The sequence below is a fragment of the Heterocephalus glaber genome, unplaced genomic scaffold (assembly GCF_053883595.1).
Source record: "Heterocephalus glaber isolate CG9 unplaced genomic scaffold, H.glaber_assembly_v1.0 deba00001600, whole genome shotgun sequence".
In the NCBI taxonomy this organism is placed as follows: Eukaryota; Metazoa; Chordata; class Mammalia; order Rodentia; family Bathyergidae; genus Heterocephalus; species Heterocephalus glaber.
The window spans coordinates 34,258,490-34,278,323 of record NW_028258372.1 but is presented as its reverse complement, the minus strand read 5'-3'; the positions used below and the strand labels follow the sequence as shown (position 1 = coordinate 34,278,323).

Below are 19,834 nucleotides of genomic sequence, written 5' to 3'. Positions count from 1 at the left end.
ATATTTTATTATAAAGTAAAATAAAGCAGTACAATTGATGGAATACTTTTTAAGAACAAGCAAAAATTAACTTTATTGGTTGAATTTTTGAGTAGCTAGTATTCAGGTTAAATATGTTAATAATAAAATGATGGCAATAAATTAATAACATCATTTAGTTTTGGGTATTATAACCAAGTTCTCTGTTAAGTGACTTCTGTACATTATTTTTAAAACTATTCCTTGAATTCTAAGTTGGAAATTTGTATATAGTGCATTAAAACCACTTTTCACTTGGATCATGCTGTTCTGAGACTTAAAGTAATTTGGATTTACATCAAGTTCTAAGTGAGGTAATTTTTACAGAATGCCAGACAAAACAGGCATTCTTTTTCTCGTGGATTTTTGCTATTACAATATTTGGAATTTAATTTATTTTTGATTTTTATTCATTTTGTTCACTCTCTAAAAGGAAAATTAGAATTTAGGTGTATGTAATATAAAAGTTAATGCTTAGTTTTGAGCCACTGTTACATGCTTTAGTTCTTCCTCTGAAATGTCTGTCCTAACAATACGATTTCAAAAATATCCTGAGGTATTACTAATTTAAAATTTACCATTGTTTGTATATGGAATTGTTTACATATGCTAGCAAAAATGTAAGAAATACCTTTTGTTCTTAATTTGATTAACGTAATTTTACAACTATAAAATTGTCGCCAAGCGTTCAAAATGAAATACTCTAATAAGGAAGACAGATTTATGTTTAGGGCCTTTGTAGTTCCCTTTGCTCCCTTTAACTCATACCAAACTTAAAGCTTTCACAGTCTTCCTTTGGGCAAATCCCTTAGAAGCAGAATGTTTCAATTTTACACGTTTTGTGTCAATTTTCCAGACAGAAAAACAGCCTCCAGACATTAGCCGTTTTTCTACGGAAAAACAGCTTCCTTAGTTTTATTTAATTAGTATCAGTGAGGTTCCTGCTGATCACTCAGACTGTTAGTGGGTACCTGACTATTTGACAAAAAGCATTTCCTTTTCTTTATTTAACCTTTGACTTTTGAATGTAAATGTTTTATCAGCTCTATAGTGGAAGTACAAGTGTGAGAGGAAGTCTTCCCAGGCCACAAAACAGACTCATGCTCTATACGATCTATAGATCTGTATCTGTACCTCTACCTATGTCTGCCTCTGTATTTTAAAGCCTTATGTCTTAATAGATAATTAAGGCAATAATTTTACGAATCAACTTTATTCTCCTTTGTTTTAAAATAATTGTCCTAATGTATTTATTTCACATTTGTGTTTGCAAGACTATGTTATGCATATTTATTCTTTGTTAAAGAAGTTATATTTTTAGTTTTTAAGTAAGTAAATATATTCAGTCTTGGTAATATGTTGGGTATTTGTTTTTAACTTTGTAAGATTTTTGTGGTTGTTTGTAATAAAACCAGATTTTCATAAATGAGAAGTAACTGGAAACTAGAAGGTAGATTCTAGTGATGGAGAAAGGAACTGGGAAGGAAGGAAAAACGGTTAGTGGTTAAGGAGGAGATAAACAATCAAAATATATTATATGTGTATTCCAGTATATCAAAATGATTCTTATTATTCTATATTACAAATATATACTAATAAAAACAGATTTTGTATATCTTTGGGTTTGTATAAGATTGAGTGAAAAACCTTTTGGCTTATTGATAATTAGTTTAAGAGGTTTTTATGTTAAAATTGTTTTGAACGTACATTGTTTGAAAATAACTTAATCAGAAAAATAAAAGTGTGAGAATAGCATTTCTTCCTTGGATAAGGTAAGCTTATAATATTTTCTATGTGTGTGTTTTATATTCAGATCAGAAATTTTGGTCATAGTTCTCTTTTAAAAAAAGGATGTTATTTTTGCTACATATTTTGACTTAACATGTAAAACAGAATCTAGTTAAAATGTTGGAATTGCACTGCTTTGTGTATCTTGGATAATTTAGAAAAGAAAATGAGCAGTAGGGTTTCCAGTTGAGCAGTTGCTTTGTTTCAGAGACTGTGAATTCAGTTACCTGCAAGGACCAGGTAGACCACTCAAATGAGAGAAACAGATGAGGCGCCTGCTCACAGAAGTTTGGCTGAGTGCAGTGGCCTGAGTAGCATGTGGCACATGCAAAGATAGATGCCACTTCTCAGCCGTATTAATTGTGCAAAGAAATATTTGTGCCAATATTGCGGTGTTTTTTTTAATTTTTAGAGAAAGAGAAAGTGATTTTTTTCATTAAGTTTATTGGTACATTTTAGGTGTACAATATGATGGCATTTATCATTGGGGACTTGTACCTTTACATGATGTATCTTGGTTAGGAAATGATTTCTGAAGTAAGTTGATATTTACAAATTGAGAGTTTACTCAATCACACAACAGCTATAACTACGAAACTGTGTTGACCTCACGAAATTCGCCCTTGGCCTGGCTCGCTGTAGCCTACAGGCCCACCCTCTGCTCTAGACACTCGCCTGTTTGCAACAGAAATGTCTTTGCTTTCTAGGGATTGCTAGGAACATGCCTAGGGTACGGATTAGTTCCACTTTGATATGTGCTATTTTTATTAAAAAGTATGACTGAAATATACTAGTTATCACCAAGAACCAGCACATGTTCGCAAAGCACACATTGTGTGTGACTACACTCTGTTCTTTGTGGTGATAGTGTTTATTAGCATATTAGGGAGTGCTACAGCAGAAATTTGAGAGTGTCTTACTGTTTCACAGATAAAATATAGAGAAAAATGTTGCGGTTCTGAGTCTTGTGATTGAGTTTAAATGTCATTTTTAGAATGCTGATGGATTTATATTGTTTTGGAAGGCATTTTGTACCATATTGCAGGTTAAGCCTTTTTCAAAATTTTGTAGCCACATTAATGCACCAAAGCAGTACCAAAACCTAAAATTGGTAGGAAGTACCAAAATGTTAGGTGCAAAAATCAAATTACACAGATCTGAGAAATTTGCCCATCTAAGCTGAACTAACTTAGAAGACATAAAAGTAATCTTCTTAACATTACACAACAAATTTGGGAATTTACAATTTGCTTCAGTAGGTAGAAATTGTAACTAAGCTGTTTTTGATTTAAAGTAGAATGAATCCTGTTGGAATTTATTTAGGTGCCTGAAAAATGCCCAGTTATTGGGCATGTTTATTCAGAAGCTGGATATTTTAGAAATGCATGCCTCCATTGGGCAGTGGGCTGTCTGGAGTGGAATACTGAGCATATGTTACTCAATCAGGCTGATTAGAAATTTTAATTCCAAACTTGCCATTTTGTAGCCTGTGACCAAAGGTATGAGATGTGGTCAAAACATATGGTGAATGTTAAAAAAATTATTATAGTAAAAGATGCATTGGCATTCTGCAAAATACTCTCCCTCAGTTGGAACACGTCTATCCCATCATTCTTGGCACTCATTGCAGCAGTTCTGGAAGTCCTCTTTCGTGAGTGTCTTTTCAAGATGTGAATCCTTCTGCTGAGCGCTAGCCAATGAAAAGGCAGGCTGGTAAAAACATGATGGTGTGTCCTTATCCACTTTACTTACCAGATGTGGCACTGGGTGACTTCTGACTCTATCACAGAGTCAAATTAATCTTGAAAAGTTTTTTTTAATTGTATTTTTTTCTTGAGACAGGGTCTTGCTTTGTAGTCCAGGCTGGCCTTGAACTCACTAGTTCAGGCTGGTCTTGAACTCACAGTGATCCTCCTGCTTCAGCCTCCCAAGTGCTTGGATAACAGATGAAAGTGAGTTTTGAATCGATTCAGTATATTAAAGCAGGCACAACAGCACAAGTAAAGACACTCATGAAAGAGGATTTTTCATTACTGCTTCATAAAGTGGCAACATCAATGGGATATTCAGCTGAGGGAGAGTATTTTTGAGGGGGATTAATGGCAATGTGTCTTTTACTATAATTTAAAAATTTAAACATTCACCATAGTAAACACCATATTAAGATATCTCATAAGTGGCTTGATCTTAGTTTAGTCAAATATACATCAAAGTAAAAATTAATTTAGTTAACACATACTAAGTACATAGCATTCTCTTTACACATATGCAGGAGAAAAGAAATCGAATACCATGGAAAAATAGTCCAAGAATAAGAGTTTTACAAAGGCCTAGAGAGCAACCAGTCCAGACTGCAATGAGAGTGCTAAGAAGTTTTATCCTCTGCACTTCAATTATTTTAGTACATGAATTCTGTAATTGTTAGAATCTGTCTTCTGCCCTCCAGATGGGCATATAATTAATTAGCGAGTTATAATCCCTGAATACATATAAAGTATATTTTGGCTTTATATATGACTGTTGGAAATAGCCCATAAAGGTGAAACTTATTTTTAAATATAGCTAGTTTAATGTATAGATGAGATCACAGTCTGATACCAGATGAAGTTCAGTAAAAGTTAGTATTCTTGCCCATTTATAATATTAATAATTCTATAGATAGCAAAATACCTAGCACAAATGAGAACTTTTAAGATATTTTAAGGTAATCTGAGTATGCATATATCAAACATCATTTATTCATTTATCACTTTTAAAACATATAAATAATGTTACAGATAAATTACATTTTTCTGTGTAAACCACATGCTTAATGAAAAATTAGATTCTAACTTATCTTCACAGTTTGAAGGAAATTGAAAAGAGAATATAACCAATGAAAAAAAAAATTAAGTGAGAAAACCTGAACATTTAAATGATCATTAATGTGTTTGGCCTAGTGAGAAAAATATTATCTCACCTTGTAATGACCTATAATTATATTATATATTTTATTTTTATAGTGGACCAGGAAAGAAGAATTAAGGTTAAATATGGCTTTGTACTATTTAAGTAGGGTGAAAATGACAGTGTAAGAATTAGCAGGTAGACGTGTAATGATCTGAAAACAATAGATTTTGCTTTTTCTGAAGCTCCTGAGAGCAGGATAGGAAGAGAACAGGATGTTCCTTTGTGTAGATTAGGTCGCATCTTACCTAAGAATATAGGTCTGAACTACATGACACATTGAAATTTTCTTGAAATATCAGTTTTTTCAGGTGGTAAAAGTGGAAATGTGAGTATGAAATGAATGTAAATGAAAGAATTATATTCTTAAACTATGATGTGTGTTGTAGAAGGATATCTCCATGAAAATTGCTTTTAGAATTAAAATGAGTACAGAAACTATGATGTGGTTATTTATATGATGTTGAATTACTAACTTAAAAGTTGTGTTAGTAATTTTAAGAATTGCTGACTTTTTTATAAATGAAGATTATAGCAGAATAGCTATCTAAAAATAGGACTTAAAAGAACTGACTAACTTAAATATGAAAATTGAGATTACATTTCTGATTTTCAGATTTTCAGATTCTTTAATAGCTTTCACAGATTTTTCACAGCCATATCCAGAATTTTCTGGGGTCCCATACAGAACTGTCAGCATGCTTGTTGTAAACATCTTGTTCTTGCGTTTTCGTCAGAAGCTTTTGTTCTCATTGCAGCCTGGACTGGTTGCTCTCTAGGCCTTTGTAAAACTCTTATCCTGGGACTGTTTTTCCATAGTCTTAGATTTCTTTTCTCCTGCATCACTTATTCCTTCTTCTTAGTTTCCCTAATTTTGTTGAGATAACCCTTATATTGGTTTAGGAGGTGAATTTTTGAGTTCTTTATGTCTGAGAATACTTAATAATACATCTTCACACTATCTTAATAGTTTCCCTGACGTAGAATTCTTGAGAGCAAAAAATTTAACCTTTAAAGACATTTATCTTCTAACTTCCTGAATTGCTTTTGAGTGATTCAGTGGCATTTTGAACTTAATCCCTTTGTATGTTACCTATTTTGTCTCTTTGGAAACTCTTAGGCACTTTTCTATCCCCTGTTCTGGAGTTTCATGACGATACTTGGTTTGCCTCAATTCATTGTACTATTCAGCTGCTCTTTCAGTGAGGAGACTACTGTGTGAATTTTGAAAAAATTTTGAGGCAATTTTCAATTGTATGAAAGAAATTTTCAAGAGAGAATCTCTCTCTTTCTCTCTGAATCCTTTTCTATAGGGGGAACTACTCTTAGTCAGCTGCATCATTTGGAGATGATGCCCTGATATTCTAATATTTTCTCCTTTTATCGTTCTGTCTCTTTCTTCTACTTGTGGGTAGACTTTCTTCTGTTATATTCTACTTTTCTATTGATTTATTTTATTTTTCAGCTTTTAGATTTTTTTTTATAGGACATAGTCTTGCTGTGGCCTTGAACTCACAGGCTAGTCTCAAATTCCTAACCCTTCTTTCTGTCTTCATCTTCCAAAAGCTAAGATTATAATTGCATACCACCACATCCGGCAGCAGCTTTTAGAATTTCTGAGAGCCTTTTCTTGTTCTCTAGTATTGTTTTTCTTTAAAAAAGAGGTTTTTTTAGTAACACCCTGCTCTTTATTCAGAGCTGCTATGACTGTTAAGGAAAATTTTCTCCTGATTTGTCATTTACTTGTTGCTTTTTTTATGTTTGTTCACTATATACATAAGGGTGTGTCTGCATTTCTTCATACATCTGGTGGTTGGAATAATTTGTAATCAGAAGCTGTAAATCGGAAACAGTGAATGTGCAGTAGTAAGTTTACACCAAGAAAATAGAACCATGGGGTGACTTTTAAAGAGAGATTCCCAAATCAGTGTTACACAGTTGTGTAGGTTGCATATATATTGGTCAGTTTTCTGTCTGTTGACACTTAGGTTTTGATTTCTTTTATCCTACTAAGTTGGTTATCATTCTGTTTGGTCACTCTCTTTATAAAATCACATTACCATGTTGTTATTTCTTTCTAGATCTTTCATACTTATTAATCTATGCCCTTTTATATTCATATGCTATCATTTTAGTGCTACTTCTAGAGGTCACAGAAATAAGTCCATATTTTCAACTCACTAGGGATTTTAAACATTATTAGTATTTGTAATTATCATTTTAAAGAACTCTATGTTGTCTTCCCGAGTAAAGTACTGTAGTTTACTTAACTGTTCTTCTTTTGTTTGACTTTAGGTTGCTCCTGATTCAGAAAGCATGATTCACCACTAATAAATTATGTGAAAAATTTCTGATAGAGTGCTCTTTAAGTGTTAGTCATTGATTTAAAAAAAAATTTATGTTTTATGTGCGTACTATTACCTGTTAACAATTATGTAGCAAAAATATCACAGTATTTTCCCTTAAAATAGCTTATTATAGTAATGCTCTGAAGAAAAAAATGAGCATTTGTTAATTGATAATTAACAATGCTGATGTAAATTGTGATTTCCTGTTGTTCTATATAGAAAGTATTAATTTTAATAAACATTAAATTTAAAAATTTGGGCAGATTTTAAGTAAACCAACATTTCAGTTTGTTAATAAAGAATGTAGATTTTACTTCATACAAATGATTTTTAGATTTAGTGTTTAGCTTTCTTAAAAAGTAGTTGTACTTTGATCTAGCAAAATAAATTAAATTGATTTTGTCTAAGAGCAGTTTATAGTTTTTACACTTTTTAGAATAGGGTTTCTGATACTTATATTGATGTTTGAGGTTTACCATCCTATTTAAATATAATTTCTGAAGGCATGATTAAATACATAGTTCTATAGTATTACATGTTCAGCTCAATAGATTTGCAAAGAAATAACAGCTTTGCGCTGCAAGGTACTACTACAATGGTAGTACCACAAGATGCTATTCCTCAGTGACCTTGAGGTCATCTTAGATTGTGAGAGTATGTTGTGTGATACTCAGATGAGGAAATTGCCTAAAGATATAGTTCTCATAATATATGCTTGTAATTAAATGATATATTATTGTAATTGTATATTGTTTTAAAAGTTTTTGGAAATTAGTTTTAATATAGTATAGTGATTACATTTCATCTTATGAATGCTTTTAGTGATAACTGTGAAATCATATTAAATACTTTTAGATACTCTAAAATAGAAGTATGTAATGAACAACTCTTTTAATTGAACTTTGAATTTTGGTCTTACTTTATGGAAGTAAAAATAGATAATAAAATTTTTCTGAAACAGTAAAGAGAACATGAGTATAGTTTTTTAAAAAATGTTTTCCAGGATCAACTTGTGTGAACCAATATAAACTTATTTTCTCTGCTTGTTTCTTGAGTCTGAATTTCAGGTATATATGTGCACACTTATTGAAAATTTTTTTTACAGTTACCTGCCATGGTTTGAAGTGTACTACAAACTTCTAAATACTCTGGCAGATTACTTGGCTAAGGAATTGGTAAGCTATGCTTTTTCTCTATTATTTTTATAGTGTTAAAATATACATAACAAACTTACCACTTTAGTTATTTGAAATGTATAGTTTTTTGTCAGTAAGCACATTCACACTGTTCACTAACCATCAATACTACACATCTCTGGATCTTTTCAGCTTGGGAGATGAAACTCTGTCCCCATTAAACAATACCTGTTTCCTCCTCCTTTCTTCCCTGGCAGCCACTATTGTAATATGTACCTGTATGAATCTATGTACCTCATATAAGTGGAATCACACAGTGTCCTTATGTGACTGGTTTATTTTATTTTACTTATCAAAATGTCTTCAAGATTCTCATATTATAGGATGTTAGAATCTTCTTTTAAATTCTGAATAACTTTATTATATGTATGTACTACAAATTCTTTATTTATTCACCTGTTAATGGACATGTAGCTTACATCCATCTTTTGACTATTGTGAACAGTGCTTCTATGGAAGATGGCTGTATAAAATATCACTTATAGTTTTTATTCAGGTTTTTCTAAGTATATGTGCAAATATAAGTGCTGGATAATATAATTTTACGTGTCATTTTTTGAGAAACTGCCATACCATTTTCCATAGTACCTGTACCATTTTATGTTCCCACCAGTAATATAAAAGGGTATTTTTTATTATTTGCTTGCTTTATGTTTTATTTATTAAATAAACTTTTTTGTATTCAAGGAAAATGATTTGAATGAAACTCTCAAATCACTCTATAACCACCCAGTACCAAAGGCAAACACTCCTGTCAATTTGAGTATGGTAAGTATTTAATCATTTTTTTGAGTCATAATAATTTTTCACTTAGGAACACATGTACCTTATAGAAATTGTTTGCAAAGTCACTTTTACTTCTAAGAAAAAGACAGTGATGGTACTAACATTACTAGGTGATAATATTGAGCTTTTGGCATGCTGTAATTATCAAACTTGATATATTGTGTGGTTTGGTAGCTGGTAAGTTACAGAGTTAACAAACTTTAGTATGAACTGAAAATAACCAAATTTGTCAGGTATTTTGGTTGTAAGGAACATTGATTTTCCAGTTTAATCTACATACAGTAAAGGAATTCTCTCTCTCTCTCAGTACTTGACAAAGAGAAAATGACATACAATACATGGAGAGAAAATTCTAGGTTATAAGTTCTCTTTCCCCATACTTCAGTACATCTTCTAATGTGATCATAAAACACTGGGAATGTGAATGAGGTTTGTCAAAACAGAAAGCCTATAATGAGTAATGTATTCAGTGAACCGTGCCATGTATATGTAAAAGCACATTCAGTTTTGTAAATGTTCAAAGTTCATGAAAATAAATTATGGATGTTTTCATTAATTTGCAATGCCAAATAGAGAGTTAACATTTATTTAATTTTTTTCTACCAAAATAATAATGAACTTCTGTCTTAATAAAGAAGAAAAAACTTAATGATGGAAGGAATATTACAATAAAAAGTAACTTGAAACATATATAATTAAGGTCTTGAATTTTTTCAAGATCAGGAAATTATCATTCTTACATTCTTTCTTTGATACTTTCTTCTTGCTTAAATTTTCTTTTGTTTCATTTAATAATGGTGTTCTCTTACATTATTCAGTTTTTAAAATTGGCACTTTCAAATTGTTCTTACAGTCTCTTCTTTCAGTCCTTTCTTCAAAATACTGCCAGAGCAAACTTCTTTAAACTACGTAAAGTCTCTTGCTAAAAAGCTTTTGTAACTCTGCATTTTATAGAGAATTAGTCCAAACTTTTGGCTGGGCTATCAGGACTACCCACTTCTTAGCTTTATTAACCTTTTTTTTGGTCTCAGTATTTTTTCCTAAATTCGTTATTCTGGTCACATTGTTGTCTTCGCTTCTGGAATGAACATCATGCTTTCTTTTTGCACTAATGCCTCTTTGTAAACTGTCTGACTTTAGAACTGGCTCAATGGATCCCACAAAGGTGGAAACGTTTAGTAGTCCTTTGGAGATTGGTGAACTGAAAGCTCAAGATAACATGGAACACATGTTCAACAGCTAGGCTTTTGAGTTTTCAAATCTTGTACATTTGTTCTCGGGCTACATTATCTTACATAAGGATAAAATCAGCTGTTTACCTTTGTATAAAGTTCATTAATAATTTAATTTTTTTTCAATAACAGATTACTAACATTATGGGCGAAGTGTTCTGGTCTTCATGACTGCCAATTTTGAACTAGAATGTTTATCTTCAGCTACTAGTAGAGATTTTAGTTTTTCATTACCAGATTAAAATCAGTGATGTGGAAGTTTTAGATCCTGCGAGTGGGTAGTGGTCACTAGACTATTAGAGATTTTATAAAAAGTTAATATGTTATTTTTAAAAACAGTATTTCAAAAGCAGTGAATATCCACAGCATTCTCTACTTTGACAAAATAAAATTTTTTTTTAGTTTTTTTTTTTTTGTAGCACAAAATTAGCATATTAGCATTTAGAGTAGCATTTACAATTGTTATTCAAATATTTTCAGTGGGTAATATAGCTGCATGAGTTTGTCTCACACAGAACACTTTTAGATAAGCTTTCTCTTAAAAGTAAAATATTCATTTTTCTCTCACGTATTGTAAGAATCAAGAAATATTTATTGCCAGTGAGCAAATTCTGAAAGATCAGCTCTCACTAATACCGGTGAGTTAAAAGGACATTAGCTTTTAAAAATCACTGTTAAATTGGGAAAATCATTACTTCTATTTTTATGTCTTCAAAAGTCAATCCAGTCCCTTGGGAAGTTATAAATTGCCTCTTACAATTAATCATTTGGCAAGTATTTTCTGTTTATATTGTCCTTTAATGATGTAGAATAAAGTTTAGTTTTATGAAATACAGTGCTATTAAAACCCCAAATAAAGGTAGTTAATAGAGACCAAATTATGCATTTTCTCCATTTTCAGTAGTTGTGATCTTAAATTCCATTCATAGCATGACATTTCTCTCACAGTTTCTGTCACAAGATTATCTTGTGACTTAATTCACATTGTTTTTCCACATTGGAAAATGATGCATTATGACTGTATTAGCTAACCCTGTTCTGATTAGTTGAGTTGTGCTCAAGTATTGGCTACTTTCTTTCCAATCTGTAAGTTTTAATTAGATCCTAATGTGATTAAGATATTAAATAATTTTGGAGATTAATATAAACAGAAAATAAACCATTTTTGATAGTTAAGTTGTACCTTGATTCTGGATGATAAAATTTGTGAACATGATGGGAAAAATGAGGGCATAGACGTATTATACATTTTATATAAATATTTCAGTGCATTGTATTGCTTTGTACAGTGTAGAAGTCAACTAGTGTTTGTTTAGTGGATATGTGGGAATCATTTTTCGAGATAAGTAACTAAGTTTTAAATATCTAAAAATTATGCTTTATGCTACTTTCTAAATAATAAACTTGCTGATATTTACAGAAGAGATTTGCTGTGATTTATGATAGAAACTCAGGAAACTTAACAGATTTTGGTATATTCCTGGGTTAGCAAGCTTTATTTTTTTCAGTTTAACCTAAACTATGTATATTTTAATAATACACATATTTCTATATATATTATTATACACATGTATTATATGTCTTTTTTCCTCTGCTCCATTACGACTTTCTTAATATCTGTTGGTCATAAGAAAAATGACATGAGAAAAACAATTTAGTACTTTACCAAATGAGAGTTTTATAATATATATAAAAAATCATTTGGTAATATACTCTTTTTTTGCCTTAAAACATTCACCAGGATTCTTATTCCATTTCTGTTCAATTTTTTTGTTGTTCAGTTTTAAAGTATTTTTAACCAATGACTAACTTCTTATATGAGAAAGTTGTTATTAAATCTAACAAACCTGCCATCTCACATAAGAGTGTCTCAAATTCAACAAATCCTGAGTGTCAATGCCTGGCATTTATTAATTTAGTGAATATATTTTTCTTATTTTAACCTAAAGTATATGTAATATGAAATTCTAATTCTTTTCTTTTATGATTTATTTCTATTGATTAGCATTCCTACTTCATTGCCCCTGATATAGCTGGACTCCCAACAATACCTGAGAGTGTAAGTTTTCAGTTTTTTAACTTTACTACTCTTCTTACATTATAAATTTTATTTATTTTGATCTTACTGTTTATGCATTTTTGTGCAGAGAAATTAGATACATTGTAATTATTTGTTTGTAAGGAAATAATGAAGAGATAGGAATAATAGTGTTACCTTTTTTTCCTCTACTCCATTATACCCTTCTTAATAGCTGTTGTTGATAAGAAAAATGACATGAGAAAAAATATTTCTCTCATTTGGAATAGTTAGGTAAGGTCATATATATTCAGCTAGGTTCTGAGTTTCAATCAAAAGTGAAAGAAATCAATATGGAAAAATATTTCCAGATAATTTATTATTTATTGTTTTTCCAAATATCTTTTCAAATCTACCAGGTATTTGCTTTCTAAAAGTACATGGGTAATCCATGGAGACCAGGAAGACAAGTGTAAATTTTCTAATATCCAATCAATATTCTATCAGATAAAAAGTGTTTAATTAGTACAGATGAATTCTATGAAACCCTATGCAAAGGGTCTTTCAGATGCCCCTATCAAAAGATTTTGCCTTGAGTACTGTAAATGTGAGCTTGAAAGAGACTGTCAGAGCCCTGGGGTCCCATAATAGACCCTCAAGTCTTGACTGCTGTGTGCATGGGCAAGGTACCTCTTGTTAGGTTTTCCTTAAGGACCACTGACTGTGCTGTAGCTTAGTGGCCCTTCACTTCCATGTCTGATGCAAAGCTAAAGTCACTGCCTTCTGGTTTCTCCATTTAACTTTCTTTTACATTTGCTAACAAATGACCAATACCTTAAACAACAAAATAGACTATTGTTTTGAGTGTTTTAAAGAAGCAAACATTCTCATGAAAACTACCACAGAGAATGCACCAGCCCTTTTTAAACTTTAAATTTTAAAGCAGGGTCTCACTGAGTTGCCCAGGCTGGGCTCAGACTTGTGACCCTCTTTCCTCAGCCTCCCAGAACAGTGGGATCGTGGGCATGTGCCACCATGCCCAGCCTGAGAACACATTTTATATCCTCATTGACACATTTTAGTTTGCAGAAAGTCTTGTTTAGGGAAAAAAGAAAGCAAGGATGTACATATAAAGCACTCTTCCATGTTGAGAAATAGTTCTTCATCTTTGAGTATTAATGAACCAATTTAGAACATCATCATATTGTATTTGGTTACAGTGGTATAAAGCAAGCCTGATGTTGGGTATAAGCAAGGGATTTTCCTTAATAAAGAACCAAAGTCTGCATGTAAGTCTGCCTCATAGTTTGGGTGCCTTGTGTTATAGTACATAGTAGGAGATAATAATTTTAACTATAAAGAGAATAGCAAATATGAAAAGTCTCGAATGTATTTTCTGGAATAGCAGTCTCTCAAACACCAGTGTATAACAATCAATAGGAATAGTATTTGTTTAAAAATCAAATTCTTGGGACCATACTTGGAAGATGGTAACACAAAAGGTTTAGGCTGGTTCCCAGGAAATGAGCTTCTTTTCAAATACTTGGTGTGTTTGGAATGGGGGAGACTGGGAAATATTTGGTTCTCTGATCACCCTTTGAGAAACACTTTCGTGGAGTAGGGTTATGCTTCAAATAGTAGTGAAATATTATATGTTTCATGTGGCAGCAGAAGAGTATTAAATTTAATTATTTTAATGAATTCTACTTTTAATATAACATCCTTTGAACCCCTGGTAAATGTATAAAATGGTTTTCTTCGTATTCACCATGAGCTGTAACTTATACAGTTATTTTTCACTTGTACAGAGAAATCTCACAGAATATTTTGTTGCCGTGGATGTGAACAATATGCTGCAACTGTACGCCAGTATGCTACATGAGAGGCGCGTCATTATTACCTCTAGCAAATTAAGCACTGTAAGTACTTCACACTTCTCCTGTTAAGTAGCATGTATTGAGTGTTTCACAAAAAGGCCTAAAAACCTCTGCAGATTTAAAAATGTGCTATGTGTACTCATAAGACAATCTCTGCATTTATATATATGGTTTTAATCTAGCTCTTGAAGTACAAAAGTCTGATTTATAGAAGGCCTTCTTAGATGCATTAAGGCAGGTTAATTATTTTTTCTTATCAGAAGATGAGTTTTTTTAATCCTCTAGAGTTCATTTTACTGCCTTCTACCATATAAAGAATTCTTAAGAGCTATTATGAGATCTTTATTATTCACTTCTGACTTTTTCCATTGGAGCCTGGCTGAAAGAAAGCAAGGAGCCATGATAATAGCTTCTATCCTAACCTGGTAATAGGTAGATTCATCTTTGTTGCCAAGTAGTGGTTTGGGAGTAGATTCTATAATAGTTCTGATTTTGAGGAGCTCTTCAGATTAATAATAACTTAAAAGTCAAAGTAGCATTTTTTATTAATCATGGGTTTTATGACAATCAGATGTTCTTTTGGAAGGTCTTCACTTCTGTAGTAAAGGCAGTGAGCATGGAAGGATTTTTCTTCAGTTGTTAAAAAATGTTCAAAGTATTTTGCTATATTTCATATTTTTTTCTATTATGCATAAAAATTTAGTATATTCAACTTTAGGATTTTGAAGACAAATTTAAATAAAGTTTTGAATATGAAAATATTAAGAAGCATTGTGAATATTGCATGAATTTGCCTTTCTACAAATGGATTTACTTGATGAAAATAAAATCATATTTTTAATATTTTATTTTCCTTTAGTAGAGACAAAATCTCATTCTGTAACATTATAGAGCAGAAAGAGTTTTAAGATTTTTCTAGGATCTCTCTATTTAGTATTTAATAGTAAGAAGTTAGTATTTCAGAGAAGTTAAATGGCCACCCCAAGGCTTATTACAGGTAGGTAATGTGAAAACTGGTTCTTTTGATTCTATGATTTGAGTCATTTCCATTACCTTAAAATTGAAAGAACACAATTTTGAGATTTTGAATATATAATAGCTACTGTGTCATATGGTGATGAATACCAGGGGGTAAAGGATAAAGTGTTTATATGTACAGGGTAGAAGGTGAGGGGCAGTTTTAAAATTTTATATTAGGTGGTAGTACAAGGAAGGCCTCCTAATACGGTAGATTTTAAGCAGAGATCTGAAGAAGGTAAAGGAAGGAATAAGATAGGTGAATAAGTATAAGGTGCTCTATTTAGGAAAACAGTAGAAATAAATCTTCATATATGTTCTTAAAAATATTTGTGTGTTTTCTTTGTTTTAGTTTATTCCTCCCTCTTAATGACTAGTTAGCCTCTGTTTGACTTGGTTTCTTCACATATAAAGTGATAGTAATAACAGTCTTAATTTCTTAGGGTTGCTAGAAAGATTATATGAAGTACTTAGAGTTATATTGCATAGGATAATGTTCAACATTTATTAATTGCAATTTTATAATAGTTTAGGTCTGTGGGTTAGACCAAAAATTAACATGCCTACCCTTTAATATTTGACTAGAAAGCTTTGTACTACACAGGAAATTGTTTCCTATGTTGAAGGTCAATGTCATACCAATTGTTTACGATAATTCATGAAAACTCTTTGATGATGTTCTCTAAGTTACTGGCTGTGGTTTGGCTCACTCTCTGGGGCAGAGGGGATGAGAAATAAACATAATTCAAGTGTACTTTCATGATCTTCTGAGCCTTCTTATGCAGGGGAAACTACTTTATTTAACTATTATGAATAATTTCTCTTATATATCTATCTATATGCTATAAATATGCTGCTTGTATATGCTAACTAAATTCTATGCATAGTAACATTTAAGGTCAAGGACTTAGTATCATAATGTAAATTTGCAATACCCTGTTCTTAAAAAAGAATTTAATTAATATAATAGTTTTAAGCTTCTTGCATCCTTTATTTTTTATGAATCTAAATTAAATAATTAATTAATACAATAATTTGTGTTTTATCTCTTGATCATCTTTTAAATCTGTAACAAAATTTTGTTATTAGAACACATATAAGTTGAAGCATCTTAACATTTATAATTCTGTTGCTGTGTTAGCAATTTTGTTTTCCTCGGTTATTTACTCTTTGACAATTATAAATTTTCACAATTATGATAGAATGGTATTAATATTATAGCTTGCTGTGAGTTTTTCATGGCCAAACTGAGGATCCTTTTCAAGGGCCATTTGTAATTTAAAATGATAATTGGTAAACTTTGTAAAGATAAACTTTATTTTTTAATTTCTTGTAGTGCTATGGAGTGAATCCAGGGCCTTATGCGTGCTGGGCAAGGCTTCTAACACTGAGTTATTACATCCTCAGCCCCAACATAAACTTTAAAATAAAAAATAGCTTTAAGACATGTAAGCAAAAATACCAAGACTGTTGTTACATTTAAAAATTTATTTCAGGTTTTCCTCCCATGTCCTAAAAGTGTAGCATAGTGTTTTTTCATGTTTGAGTTTAATGAATTAGGACACAATCTGTTTTGCTTCTATTCTTTGATTTACACATTATCAAGTACACATGGAATGGTTTCTGGCAATCCTGAACAACAACACTGATTTTATGCATGCTGTGGGCAGGCCTTAGATGTTTAGGCCCCAAGTAAGTCTTGGTAGACTACCCAAACATCACATTAGAGTCTCATACATCATACATTCAAAGCAAAGGAATAAATCATGATATTACAAGGTTGTATCAGTTGACTTATTGCTATTTTGTGACCATAGGTAGGGAGTACTTCTGTTTAAAGCCATGTCATCGGTTCTCAAATCAGTCAGGCATGAAGCCTTGTCATATGCCTCTATAATTGTACCTCACCAGACTTTCTTTAACTAGTCAGCTGGGGCTGTGCATTTTGTCTCAAACACCCAGCTGGCCAGCATCTGACAGGAGCTTTCTCATCATCCTGTCAGTAATATGTTAACTAGAGTGTGTCTTTGTAGTCCATAGAAGCAGGTGGAAAGGATGACTCTCTTTAAAGCAGATGTCTAAATGTTAGCTACTATTTTGACCAATATTTAGTTGGTAAATATCACCACCTTAAAGTCTGTAATCACATTAGTTACAGAGATTTGATTATGTGGTGCATATTATTCTGGAATATTTACAGCAAGCAATATGCTGTGAGTGTTGGAATTGCATTAATAAACAGCAGTCTCTTCCTTTGTTTGAGATGCCCTCAGGCATTTAAGCATATGCTTTTCTCTCCCTTTCTCATTAATTCCATCAAGGGCATTTGCAAAAGGAAATCTTGTGATCCCCAGAAAATCAGCTATTAGAACATAGATTTTATAAGTTTAGTTAAACTAAAGAGGAGTCCAGAGGATTTTAACCTCTCCATCTGGATTGTAATATCCTTGATTTGTCTCCTAATGGTACCACCTGTATCCAAATTTAATCTGAAATCTGAAACACAGAGAATCTTTCTGGAGATTAAGGATTGAACAGTTGGTGAGAGAACAAAGAGTACCCAGGTCCACTTCCTAGTTAAAGTTATTGAAATGTAGTTTGGACTCTTGTGCTTTTAAGGCTACAGTGGTGCAGCTAAACTTTTATCAGAACCTTTAAAAGAGATATATTCTAGGAGTAATTTTTAGATTTTTAAAATTCTTCCAAAGCCCACAGCAACCAATTATGTCAGTTGAATTGTAAATAATGACAGTACTTACCCCAGTATATTATTTGACATGTATACTGCTATTCTATACATTGTTTTTTCATTCAGTGCTAAGTGAATGTGAATGGACTATGGAAATGCGAATATTCAAATCACCGTGAAATTCTTTATAGAAAGGGATGTGTGTATGTAGGTTAGTTGGAGGAGACCTCTAGGATAGGGAAACTAGAGTTGTTTCTGTCTTCCTGCTCTTGTGGGCTATAAGTGTCCTGTCCCCAGAAATACGTACATAGTTCTGGCTTATAGTTTAATACATTTGTCTTTTAAAAGCAATCAATTGGCTTCAATCCCCAAAGCAAAATTTTTAGTATAACAATTATGGAATTGTCTAAGAGGTATATGAGAGCATCATTCCTCTAGGTTCTGTAAGCTTTATTCCTACAACAGCTAATCACCAGAGTAAACTTGGATGAGTTTAGGTTATTGAAGTGTTTTCTTTATAGAATGGTGACTTAATTTTGTGCTGTTGGTGATTATCAAAATTAAATAAAAGAAAAATTATATGTATTGTTTTTATTTCTTTAGTAAAACTATGTTTGAGAGCAATGTGTTTCTTTAAAAATATACCTTCTATATTTATATGATTTTACATACTGTAGATTTTTTTTTTGTATTAAATTCTTTTATTGGTACATTGTAGGTATACAACACAATTACATTTCTCATTGGGAATTGTACCTTTACATAATGCATCTTGGTTCTTATTTTTTCCCCATTCCTAGCCCTCCCTTCATGCCCTCCACCCTTCCCTATTTACAAAGACTTTATTTCCATTTTTTTCATTTCTCATCATTTTTCCTTTCCCTTCTTTCCTTTCCCCTGCCCCTCCCACTACCCCTACCCCTTTGGACTTTTTCTTCCTATTTTACATTATTGATTATTCATTCTAATCATTGGTACATTTCAGGTATATAATATAATGACATTCATCATTGGAAATTTGCACCTTTCCATAGTCTCTCTTGGTTCTTATTTTTCACCATTGCCCAGCCCTCCCTTCAACCCCTCCAGTCCTCCCTATTTACAATGATTTTGTTCCTATTTTTCCATTTTCTCATATTGATCCCATTCCCTTCTGTCCTTTTCCCTAGCCCTCCCACTTCCTTCCCCTTTGCCTCTTTTCTTCCTATTTCACATGACCTATTATACATTTAGTCCTTATTTACACTTTCAGTTTCTCACACCAGAGAAACTATTCGGTATTTCCACATGTGTGTCCTATTGATTTCACTTAAGAGTATGGCCTCAATGTGCATCCACTTAGCTATAAATGTCTCTAATTTCTCATTTTTTATGGCTGAGTAGTACTCCATTTTATAAAAAAACATTTTCTTTTTTTTTCTTTTTTTTTTTGGCATTCCTGGGGAATAAACCCAGGGCCTTCACACTGAGCTATATCCCAAACCTTTGTTATTTGTTATTTTGAGGACAGGGTCTTGTGAAGTTGCTAAGAGGCTCAGGCTGAGATTGAACTTGTGACTCTCCTGCTTTATCCTCCTGGAGTGTTGGGGTTACAGACATTCACCTCCATGCCCAGCCTAGATTTTTGGCATTTTGTAGTTTGGGAACTTTTTCTGTTCTGATGAGCATCCCTAGATTATAGGGTGCAATTTAACTTATTGTGGATATTTCTCTCACATTTCCAAATGAATTTACCATCTTTGCTGTATAATATTCTATACCGGGTTGATTTGGTGAATGGACCCTCTTGCTTATCTCTCTTCCTCACCGAAATGCTATAGATTCTACCTCCTTAATGCTTTCTTCTCTGATTTCCATTGTCCATTCCAGATGCCCACTGTCTTAGTCTGGGCAACCTTCACTTTGCACAAATACTATTTT

General features: G+C 32.1%; 1 protein-coding gene across 20 annotated transcripts in view; it reads left to right on the top strand.

The window, feature by feature from the left end:
• Dennd1b (DENN domain containing 1B) overlaps window positions 1-19,834 on the top strand; it is a 226,966-nt gene that overhangs the window by 100,625 nt on the left and 106,507 nt on the right. For 17 of the 20 annotated variants that reach the window (XM_087193853.1, XM_087193842.1, XM_087193854.1 and 14 more), the window contains 5 exons: window positions 8,206-8,275; window positions 8,984-9,064; window positions 10,893-10,952; window positions 12,320-12,373; window positions 14,140-14,250. In XM_087193853.1, the coding sequence (XP_087049979.1) occupies window positions 8,206-8,275; window positions 8,984-9,064; window positions 10,893-10,952; window positions 12,320-12,373; window positions 14,140-14,250 (376 nt within the window). The remainder of the gene's footprint in view (window positions 1-8,205; window positions 8,276-8,983; window positions 9,065-10,892; window positions 10,953-12,319; window positions 12,374-14,139; window positions 14,251-19,834) is intronic. The other 3 variants (XM_087193844.1, XM_087193856.1, XM_021240650.2) reach the window with 1 other exon arrangement.